The sequence below is a fragment of the Dreissena polymorpha genome, chromosome 16 (assembly GCF_020536995.1).
Source record: "Dreissena polymorpha isolate Duluth1 chromosome 16, UMN_Dpol_1.0, whole genome shotgun sequence".
In the NCBI taxonomy this organism is placed as follows: Eukaryota; Metazoa; Mollusca; class Bivalvia; order Myida; family Dreissenidae; genus Dreissena; species Dreissena polymorpha.
In genome coordinates, this window is record NC_068370.1 from 42300965 (window position 1) to 42313537 (window position 12573).

The 12573-nt window shown below is 35.7% G+C and overlaps 1 protein-coding gene across 1 annotated transcript in view; it reads right to left on the reverse strand.

Annotated features, from left to right (window-relative positions):
- LOC127861422 (major facilitator superfamily domain-containing protein 1-like) overlaps window positions 1–12573 on the reverse strand; it is a 41660-nt gene that overhangs the window by 11178 nt on the left and 17909 nt on the right. The window contains exons 6-8 of the mRNA XM_052399896.1: window positions 11546–11704; window positions 7715–7830; window positions 5832–5932 (exon numbers count right to left, since the gene is read on the reverse strand). Coding sequence (XP_052255856.1) covers window positions 5832–5932; window positions 7715–7830; window positions 11546–11704 — 376 coding nt within the window. The remainder of the gene's footprint in view (window positions 1–5831; window positions 5933–7714; window positions 7831–11545; window positions 11705–12573) is intronic.

The following is a 12573-nucleotide window of genomic DNA, read 5'->3' on the forward strand; positions in this document are numbered from 1 at the left end:
GCGATATACAATTGCGCCAAAATACATAATATACATGACATTTCGTTGTATGGTTCTTATACTTGATCAGAATTGATCAGAATTGAATTTGATAATAAAAAGTATTACAATAACATCATATTGTTAAATCAATAATAATAACTATATTAATGATAACAATAATTACTATAATAATAATATAGATATTTACTGTACCAACCTAAAAATAATATTCACAAAATCAAAATTCCTATTTTGTAGTCAGCACTATTACTATAATATCTCAACCCTAATTCTTATTGACTATATTTATCAACATTTAAACAAATTGAAATGATTAATAATTAATTATTTATAATAATTTTAATTCCAATCTTTTAAATGAAGTTAAATTCTAATGTATTGTGTTCATACATATGCACACATATATACGCATTCCTTCACACATGTACATATTCACTCATATACCTGCACATATAATTACAGGTACACAAATAAACACCTACATGTGTACATACATACACATATACATATATATATACACACCCACACATATACTCATATATACACACATACATATCCACCCTCTCACATACTTACGCTCACATGCACTATTGTTGGAGAATTATGCATTTTGAATATAGTTATCGTTACTTAAACTGTCTACACGAATCTCGTATTGGCCTACACTATCGCCTATAATTCTGCCATACTAAATCGGAAGCTGCTTTTGTGTTAAGTCCATTTGGAACTTCTGTCTTTAACAATTGAATCCAGTTAAGTTCTTTTATCTTGCGGTAGTAATCCGAATTGTCTCTAATATTTTGTAAAACACATACTCCTATGTCTTCTACACTATGTTGTCCGGAGTTAAAATGCTCAGCAACAGGTTTGCTTCTGTGGTGCCTTGTATCTGCCTCATGCTCCTTTAATCGTTCTTTTAGTGAGCGTGATGTTTCCCCCACATAAACTATTTTGCCACACTGTATACAGTTTATTCCATAGATGACGTTACATGCTTCACAGGTCTGCCTTTTGCTAATGGTCATTCCACTCACCCCTCCACGGTTGTGCAACCCCCTTGTTAGCATGTCACACACTACACACTTTTTGGTGCATCTTTCTACTGGATTGACCTCCCTTGTCATAGTACGATTGGTTTTTTCATGCACTAATATATCTGCTATGTTCTTGTCTCGTCTGCATGCAACAATAGGCATTTCATTAAAAACTTCCTTCATTCTATTCGACTCGTGCAGTAGAGGTAGGTGCTTTTTCACAATATCGTGTATGCGTGGTAGTTTTTTCGAGTACGTAAGTACAAGTGGAACTCTTTTCATGTTTTTCTTCTTGTCTTCACTTGGTTTCAAAAGAGTATCCCTATCCAGCTTGTCTGCTCGATCAAATTGCCTGTCAATGATCTTTCCGCTATAGCCACGTTTACGAAGATAGTGTTTTAATTTTTTCTTATGGACCTGATAATCTGTATCTTTAGAACAGATTCTTTTCAGTCTAATGGCTTGACTATATGGAATGGCTTCTTTTGTTTTTCTTGGATGGCTTGATTTGTAGTTTAAATACATGTGCTTGTCTGAGGGTTTTGTGTATAAAGATGTTATTACTTTCCTATCTTCTATCTTCACGATAGTATCCAGAAATTCTATTTCTTTCCCACCAACTCTCATTTCTACTTGAATACTTTCATCAATCTGGTTTGCAAACATAAGGAACTCATTAAGTTTTTCCAGTCCATGTGTCCAAAATCCAAATCCATCGTCGATGTATCTTTTGTAAAAGATTGGTATGAACTGATTCTTCATTAGTTCTTCATCCCATTTACGCATATAGGCACATGCAAAATTCCTCCCCAACTTTGAGCCTATGGCAACTCCTTTTCTTTGTTTATACTCAGTCCCATTGAATGTTATAATATTGTTGTCAAGAACGGTGGTTATCATTTCTTCTATTGCTTTTGAAGGGATGGTTTTGTCTGTTCTAGTTTCAAGTGCTTCTCTACATGCCTCTAAGCCTTTTTGTTTAGGAATGGATGGATAAAGTTTGATAACATCAAAGCAGAAAAGCATTGTATTTTCTGGAATTTCATTGGGGATTTCTTGCAGTTTTGTCAGAAAATCTGTTGTATCTTTAATATAACTTGGTGTTGTTTCTACAAACTCATTCAACTCTTTCTCTGCAACTTCTGCCATGTTTTCTGTGGCTGTCCTAATGCCATTCACTATTGTCCGGTATGGATTGTTATTTTTATGGATTTTTGGATTTCCTTTTAACTTTGCTTCTTGGGGGTGTTTTGGTATTAAGTAATCTTTCAGTTCCTGGTCAATAAGGCCGTCTCTATATAATTTATTTGCTACCTTTTTAACCGCCCTGCTTGCTTCATGTTTACACTTTCCGTTGTTTTTTTCATAAGAATCACATTCATTCATTTCCTTCTCCAGATTTTTGATATAGTCCTCGGTATTAACGACCACAACTCCTGATCCTTTGTCTGCGGGTCGAATGATTATACTTGAATCATTCAGCAAGCTTTGTAAGGCCTTTGATTCTTTGTCACTTATATTTGACTGAACTCTGTCTTTAAGTCCATATAGTATCTCTCGTTTTACCGCGTCAATATATGTATCAAGACTTTTTTCTCTCCCAGGTGTTGGTGTAAATCTACTTTTTTTCTTCATCCATGGTTTGATATTATCTTTCTCCTGACCATTTTGTTTATCATGGAAATACTCTTTAAGACGCATGCGTCTTTCCCACTCACAGAGATCGCTTTGCAGTTTTGTGATGTCATATTTGTTAGTTGTAGGTATGAATTTTAAACCTTTTGATAGAATTTCTTTTTCATTAAATGTTAAATCCCTGGAAGATAAGTTTATGATTGTTGAAAACTGATCCTTTGTTACCAAGTCTCTGTCTGTATCTTTGTGTGGATTGTCTTTGTTTATAACCTTCTTTTTGTCCTTAAAACATGCATGTTCCACTTCAGATGGTTTCGGAATTCGTACCATTTCATCATGCGATACTGTTTTGACATGGGGCTTTTCGGGAATTTGTTCCATATCGAACCAGTCAAACTGAGACGTATCTTCAATTCGGTCATGTGATACTTTTTGTTTACTTTTCACTCTTAATGAATCAAAATGTCCATGTTCCATTTTCAAGAAAAAATATCGCTTTATTTTTGTACTTTTTGTAACCGGTTCGAAATTCAGAATTTGAGTTACACCGTTCGTTACGTTGTAGATCTGTACAACAGCTGAATATACCGTAGCCGCTGCATAAATTTCTGCTTCTGTAGCCCATGAAGACCTTCTGCCATCTTTATGACTCTGATTTGTTATATGAATGTTGATGTCCTCATCTATATATACTGAATACAGATTGGTGTTGTTGTGCATATGGTCAACTATCTTATCTCGTATACATGCATGTTTCTCCACAGATCCATAAATGTCTAAAGCAATACATCTGTAAAAACAATTCCCATCTCCTGCTACATTTTTCACAATGAAATCATCTAATGAGTTATTAATGTCTCTGATGTCAAAATTAAGCATACGTGCCTTTTGTAATTTGTTTTGTTTCCGTTCATATAGACTCCTTTGTAAATGATTTGAGTTTTCATTATGAATATCAACATTGTTGCTTTGTAATTCTATTATCTTACTTGTAATAGCCTTTTCAGTAAGTGTAATCAACCGCAATGACGCATCCTTCTTGACTTTGGCACATTTTTCTCGAGTTTCCAGATCCATATCTATTTGTGGTTCCCATTGTAATTTAAATCCATTCGGCACTATTCCTTCCGTGAGGCACTTATTTAAGAAATCCGCATGTGATTTGTAACGTAGCAATTTACTCTGGTGCGATGTTATGTAGTTCTTCATACTCATAAATCTTTTAGGAGTGTAATGTCAATACTCAGTTTTATATCAAGTAGGGATAAAGATATACATATTTCATAGTAAAAACACTCTTTTATTAATATTTCGCCCAAACGGGCTTTATCAAAGTTTACAAATACGAATTCACTACATAGTTATAACTATGACTTTTGGACTATCATAGTTTTGGACTATCATAGTCCATGACTATGACTTACATAGTTATAACTATAACTTTTGGATGCACCAAAAAGTGTGTAGTGTGTGACATGCTAACAAGGGGGTTGCACAACCGTGGAGGGGTGAGTGGAATGACCATTAGCAAAAGGCAGACCTGTGAAGCATGTAACGTCATCTATGGAATAAACTGTATACAGTGTGGCAAAATAGTTTATGTGGGGGAAACATCACGCTCACTAAAAGAATGATTAAAGGAGCATGAGGCAGATACAAGGCACCACAGAAGCAAACCTGTTGCTGAGCATTTTAACTCCGGACAACATAGTGTAGAAGACATAGGAGTATGTGTTTTACAAAATATTAGAGACAATTCGGATTACTACCGCAAGATAAAAGAACTTAACTGGATTCAATTGTTAAAGACAGAAGTTCCAAATGGACTTAACACAAAAGCAGCTTCCGATTTAGTATGGCAGAGTTATAGGCGATAGTGTAGGCCAATACGAGATTCGTGTAGACAGTTTAAGTAACGATAACTATTTTCAAAATGCATAATTCTCCAACAATAGTGCATGTGAGCGTAAGTATGTGAGAGGGTGGATATGTATGTGTGTATATATGAGTATATGTGTGGGTGTGTATATATATATGTATATGTGTATGTATGTACACATGTAGGTGTTTATTTGTGTACCTGTAATTATATGTGCAGGTATATGAGTGAATATGTACATGTGTGAAGGAATGCGTATATATGTGTGCATATGTATGAACACAATACATTAGAATTTAACTTCATTTAAAAGATTTGAATTAAAATTATTATAAATAATTAATTATTAATCATTTCAATTTGTTTAAATGTTGATAAATATAGTCAATAAGAATTAGGGTTGAGATATTATAGTAATAGTGCTGACTACAAAATAGGAATTTTGATTTTGTGAATATTATTTTTAGGTTGGTACAGTAAATATCTATATTATTATTATAGTAATTATTGTTATCATTAATATAGTTATTATTATTGATATAACAATATGATGTTATTGTAATACTTTTTATTATCAAATTCAATTCTGATCAATTCTGATCAAGTATAAGAACCATACAACGAAATGTCATGTATATTATGTATTTTGGCGCAATTGTATATGGCATGGTAAAGTACGACGTCATGACGTCATTTCCTGTCATATTTGACGTTGTAAAACATTTACTTTATTGGTGTATACGACAGTTATAACTATGTAGTGAATTCGTATTTGTAAACTTTGATAAAGCCCGTTTGGGCGAAATATTAATAAAAGAGTGTTTTTACTATGAAATATGTATATCTTTATCCCTACTGGATATAAAACTGAGTAATAACAATTTTTAGTTTGTTCACTTTCGTCTATTTTTAAAATGATGACACAAAATCACTGGAAATTAATGTGTGTGTATGTGTGTTTGTTCATTTTAAAGTCTGCATTATTTGAAGTGTGTTCCAGCACTTGTACCTAAGTAACTGACTGGACTCAGGAAAGTTGCTTTAAAAAAAAATTAAAGCTGCAATTTCCAGCCATTTAGTTGCGTTCTTGTTTTGCTATGTGGGGAGGGGGGGGGGGGGGCTGGACTACCAAGACGTATCAAGACTGTACAGAATGATGATCATCAACCAAACTCACATGCGCCCTAAGACGGAATTGAACCTTGTTGCTTCAATGGAGAACAAATATTCTCATACTAATTATTGACACATTGAGATAATCATGAAGTTAAAATTCATACCTTGAGTCAGCCACAAATGGGAACACACCGTTGTAGAAGAACATGATGGTCAAAGCAAGAAGCCAGTACGACAGGGAGAAGTAACGAATGTCGGTCACACGCTGTCACAAGAACAAATAATCATGAATACATGTATCTGAGAACTAAATACACAGCCGCTAATCACGGGTGCCATCTCTTTCATGCGATGCATACTACATTGCCTGATTTTAAAAATAAATAATGCAAAATATGTTCAACAAAAACCATAAAACCTACTCATCCTGTAGAACTATCAGTGAAATTTAAAAACATTTGGTCCATAGCGCCACCTTCGAAGTTGCATTGGCTCATTTATTAATGCATAGCAAACAAGAAAATTCGTTGAATTGATATCCCCCGCCGATATACTTCTGGACACAAATATTTCTGGACGGATGGACAACACCAACGTGCATCATCCTCTTATCCATTTATATACTCATACCAAGTTTCAATGAAATCCGTCAAACACTTCCAAGATATGGCTCCAGACACACAAAAAAAGCATTTTTTCAAGATACAAAGGGCCATAACTCCGTTATTATCCAATGGTGTACAATGCCATTTGGCGTGCATCATCCACTTATTCATCTATATACTCATACCAAGTTTAAATGAAATCCGCCAAAGCACTTCCGAACACAAAAAAGCTTTTTTTCAAGATACAAAGGGCCATAACTCCGTTATTAAAAGATGGTGTACAATGCCATTTGGAGTGCATCATCCTCTTATCCATATATATACTCATTCCAAGTTTCAATGAAATCCGCCAAAGCACTTCCATGATATGGCTCTGGACACAAATAAGCATTTTTTCAAGATACAAAGGGCCATAACTCCGTTATTATGAGATGATGAACAAGGCCATTTGGCGTGCATCATCCTCTTATCCATATATATATACTCATACGAAGTTTCAATGAAATTCACCAAAGCACTTCCAAGATATGGCTCCGGACACAAAAGTGCCAGACAGACGGAAAGACGGACAACGCCAAAACAATATCCCTCGGCCTATGGCGGGGGATAAAAAGAGCTGGCGCCCGTGATTAAGGGCCGTGAAATAACAGAAATTGCAACATATAAAAAGGACACTAGTCTGCTCTAATAAAAAAATATATGTCAATGAAAAGTTTAGAAAATACATTGGTCTTATATTTTTCAATGGAAAGTTTTTATACCTATCTTTGTTTAAATTAAGTTAGTTTAAGTATTACTTTTTCTGTGAAAACATCCAGAAACAAAAAACCCGACAGAAATAACAATATCTTCAGCATTCATTATGCTTTTGTTAACCCATGTTTATGTGTTTAACAGGTCTTCTTCCTAAGCTGTGTTCAAGGAATAATATCTCGGGAATGTGTCAACCTTTGGGGAAGAACCAGATGCCTGTCAGCAACATGTCCATAAAATGAGTCGCGTTCTGAGAAAACTGGGCATAATGTTTGTGCGTAAAGTGTCGTCCCAGATTAGCCTGTGCAATCTGCAGAGGCTAATCAGGGACAACACTTTCTCCTTTTATGACATTTTTCGTTTCAATTAAGTCTCTTCTTAGCAAAAATCCAATTGAGACGGACAGTGTCGTCCCTGATTAGCCTGTGCAGACAGCATAAGCTAATCTGGGACGACACTTTACGCACATGCATTATGCCCAGTTTTCTCAGAACATGACTCAAATATGTAAATATTTAACAAGCTGTATATTTAACAAGCTGTGCTATGCACATATTTGACCTATAACTGACTGTTATAATATAGCTGCTGCCTAAAGGGGTACAATAATATGGTATACAAGCACACAACACATCATTGGTCTTGATTTCTGAAAGCCATTAGGATAATAAAACTAGAAAACTGCTTACCACTTTCTTGGACTCTGATCGCAGGTTGTCAGCGTCCCCCAGTTGTTTCACTCCAAGGATGTCCAGGAAACTGACTGTTAGGGCTGATAGAAATCCAAGGCCACATAGCATGGCACCTGCAACACATATGCATGTGTGTTATAATTAATGAAATAAAATTTAATTGGTGCATGTTTCAAACTTCATGAAGTTTCGAGCATCATTAAGACAGTTAGTGCAGACCTGGATTGTGCAACATTAATTGTGTGCACTATTTGTGACTGTTTTTGTGGTTTGCACTTTGGTGGTTGGAAATCTGGTTTCTCAGAGAAAACCCAACAAATTAACATGCTACAATAGCGGTGGACAGCAAAACCAAGCAGCCCAGGGGTCGTATTCCAGAAGCATCTTAATTTAGATTTTATTCTTATCCTTAAGTTGGGAAATTTTCGTAAGTGTTTTATTTCATATAGCAATAGATTGGCATCAAGATATACATTTAAACAACATCATTATGACAATATTATTTAAAATTTACCAAAACACATGCGTTTCCTTATTAAGTATAGAAATACAAAATATTGAAATTTTAAACTTAAGTGAAATAATTTAAGAAAGACTTAAGATGTTTCTGGAATACCACCCCAGTTAGGAGCAAGTAAGCACATTGCTGTGCTAGTGTGACAGCAGGGTGATTTTCATAAAGCTTTTCTTTTTTGAATCGCCACTTGAGATTTGACAATTACTCCACTTTCAGACCACTTAAAGGACAAACAACTGGATCAAGATTACTCCCCATGACTGCAAATATTTACATCAAATTAAAAAAAATAATTTTTTTACTTGGGGAAAGACCTAAAGCAAAGTAGCAGCTTGTTGCACACTTCTCTTTTTTGGTTTCCCCCTCCTGCCCCTCTATGTTGGTCATTACCAAAATTATGAAAATCTATTAAACATTTTTTGCAACTATTACATATGAGTGTTGGACTAAGAAAGACATATATATTATTAGATTATTTCACTAGAATAGTTCAGTTCCCAAACTGTACCTTTTGGTTATTTGATCCAAGATCTTTCACTTTCATGCTTATTCAAGGACTATTCTTAATAAATTTTAACTAAACACATGAAAATAAATAGGAGTTACTGAGAATTTGATAAAAGATCCTTCAAAGACTTTAAATTTGAAACAATACAAACATATTTACTCTAAAAAAAACGCTCAGTCAGCTATGATCAAGGGCAAATAGCTTTGTGGATCACATGGAATGAAAAGTGCATTGCACATCTACACTTAATGGATATGACATATTGCTTGGCTCGCATGGCTCCAATTTCCAGTTGGCTCAAACTGTCATTGAAGAACCATGTCTTTATTGCTATATATTCATTCTATTAAATTTCTGTCAGATGGCTAGAATTTGGGTGGGCGAATTATCAGATGGCTCAAACTGTTTTCATATTCCTGGTCATAATTTTCACACATTCTTTTGTTTATTTTGCTCGAACTCGCTTTAGGTCGCTTAAAGCTGATAAGCCATTAGGAGCGATTGATTAAAGGCACAAATGTCATCTACTTAATCCTTAATTTATTTTTAGTAAAAGATGAAGAAGGCGCCGCACCAAACCCACCACCTAAGACGTCCGCGAAGTCAGCTATGGAAGTGATAAATGTAATCGAGATACCACTCGAGGAGTGAAGTCAGCTATGGAAGTGATAAATGTAATCGAGATACCACTCGAGGAGTGAAGTCAGCTATGGAAGTGATAAATGTAATCGAGATACCACTCGAGGAGTGAAGTCAGCTATGGAAGTTATAAATGTAATCCTGATACCACTCGAGGAGTGAAGTCAGCTATGGAAGTGATAAATGTAATCGAGATACCACTCGAGGAGTGAAGTCAGCTATGGAAGTGATAAATGTAATCCTGATACCACTCGAGGAGTGATGTCAGCTATGGAAGTGATAAATGTAATCGAGATACCACTCGAGGAGTAAAGTCAGCTATGGAAGTGATAAATGTAATCGAGATACCACTCGAGGAGTGAAGTCAGCTATGGAAGTGATAAATGTAATCGAGATACCACTCGAGGAGTGAAGTCAGCTATGGAAGTGATAAATGTAATCGAAATACCACTCGAGGAGTGAAGTCAGCTATGGAAGTGATAAATGTAATCGAGATACCACTCGAGGAGTGAAGTCAGCTATGGAAGTGATAAATGTAATCCTGATACCACTCGAGGAGTGAAGTCAGCTATGGAAGTGATAAATGTAATCGAGATACCACTCGAGGAGTGAAGTCAGCTATGGAAGTGATAAATGTAATCCTGATACCACTCGAGGAGTGAAGTCAGCTATGGAAGTGATAAATGTAATCGAGATACCACTCGAGGAGTGAAGTCAGCTATGGAAGTGATAAATGTAATCGAGATACCACTCGAGGAGTGAAGTCAGCTATGGAAGTTATAAATGTAATCCTGATACCACTCGAGGAGTGAAGTCAGCTATGGAAGTGATAAATGTAATCGAGATACCACTCGAGGAGTGAAGTCAGCTATGGAAGTGATAAATGTAATCCTGATACCACTCGAGGAGTGATGTCAGCTATGGAAGTGATAAATGTAATCGAGATACCACTCGAGGAGTAAAGTCAGCTATGGAAGTGATAAATGTAATCGAGATACCACTCGAGGAGTGAAGTCAGCTATGGAAGTGATAAATGTAATCGAGATACCACTCGAGGAGTGAAGTCAGCTATGGAAGTGATAAATGTAATCGAAATACCACTCGAGGAGTGAAGTCAGCTATGGAAGTGATAAATGTAATCGAGATACCACTCGAGGAGTGAAGTCAGCTATGGAAGTGATAAATGTAATCCTGATACCACTCGAGGAGTGAAGTCAGCTATGGAAGTGATAAATGTAATCGAGATACCACTCGAGGAGTGAAGTCAGCTATGGAAGTGATAAATGTAATCGAAATACCACTCGAGGAGTGAAGTCAGCTATGGAAGTGATAAATGTAATCGAGATACCACTCGAGGAGTGAAGTCAGCTATGGAAGTGATAAATGTAATCCTGATACCACTCGAGGAGTGAAGTCAGCTATGGAAGTGATAAATGTAATCGAGATACCACTCGAGGAGTGAAGTCAGCTATGGAAGTGATAAATGTAATCGAGATACCACTAGAGGAGTGAAGTCAGCTATGGAAGTGATAAATGTAATCGAGATACCACTCGAGGAGTGCACAGACTCACAACATCTACAATCTCAACTTGATGGAATAACAAAACTTTGTACCTCGACGACCAATGATGAACACAACACAGACTTACATAATATCATTCTTTATTTTTTTTTTTTATACATGAAGTACTGTTTAATATTTCAGTGACGTGTATAGAGTGTGTATGCATGTTTTTTTTCCAATGTGCCATTTACTACCCGTAAACGTGCTACATACAAATGTACATATATAATACATTCATTATATGATATTTGTTTGATTGTATGTGTAACTCTTTTGAAAGATTGATTCATAAAAATAATTATCATATAATTGGTTGATATTAATTCAAAAGCAGAAAGTAGTACGAGTTTAGGCAGTATAAATACTCTTCAACTGGAGATGCAAATCTATTTAAAAATCATGTAAGTAAACAAAATTACATTAGAAATAGGTCGGCATGAATTCCAGATGGCTCAAACTTTTGTTGTCAGAACCCACAAATTCGAGCCTGTGAGTTTCGACTGTAGTAAGTTTCAATTAAATCGCTGAACAATGTGGAAATAGATTGCTCCACAAACTCAAAACATTCATAACACCTAAATATAAATATTGCTACTGACCTCCCCACAATGTCCAAGTCAGTCCATACTCTGCCTCAAAGTTCTGCGTTAGGAAGAAGTTTAGTACACTGCCGAGACGAGAGAACGCCAGCGTGATACCAAATGCGAGAGCTAGCTCCTTGTTTCGGAACCAGTATGCTGTCAGACGGTTCTGGACAACTGATTTTTAAACACCTTATGTCAGTGTATGTACATAATGAATAACATTACTTATTATCGGCTTATATCTAATATAAGAGGCCAGAAACATTTGAGAAAAGACATTACCAATGTTTGGACTTAATCATTACTTAAATTTATCTTCCTCAAATTACCATAAACTTGTTTGTGTTAACTTAAGGTCAACAAATATTATACCTTCCGTTGTCAGTTGCTTTCAGGCAACTGTTAACTCTTCCAGTGCTGGAACCGAATTTTGAAGGCCTTTGCAAACAGTTTGGATCCAGATGAGACGCCACAGAACGTGGCGTCTCATCAGGATCCAAACTGTTTGCTATTCTGATAGTATTCTTTTAAAAAAATCAAAGAAAATGCTAATTTTACAAATTCAGCAGACAACATTTTTGCAGACGACAAATTTCCCAGCATGCAAAGGGTTAAGAAGAAGACATTCAAGCATAGACGTAACAAAATTCAGGCACTTATACTTGAGCTGGTCTCTTTGAAAGCTGGGCTTAATGCATGCATAAAGTATTGTTTCAGATTAGAATGTGCAGTCTGCACAGGCTATAAAAGGAAGACACTTTCAGCTTTAATGGAGATTTCCCTGTAAAATAAGTCACTAATAAGCAAAAATTCCGTATGTGCAGCCTGCACAGGCTATAAAAGGAAGACACTTTCAGCTTTTATGGAGATTTCCCTGTAAAATAAGTCACTAATAAGCAAAAATTCAGGCTGAGCTGAAAGTGTCATCCAAGATAAGCCTCGACAGAATGCACAGGCTAATATTGGATAAAATTTTACCCACATGCCAAAGGCCAAGTTTTTCCAGAGCCTGGATTACTCCTATCTTTCAGAGCATGAATTAC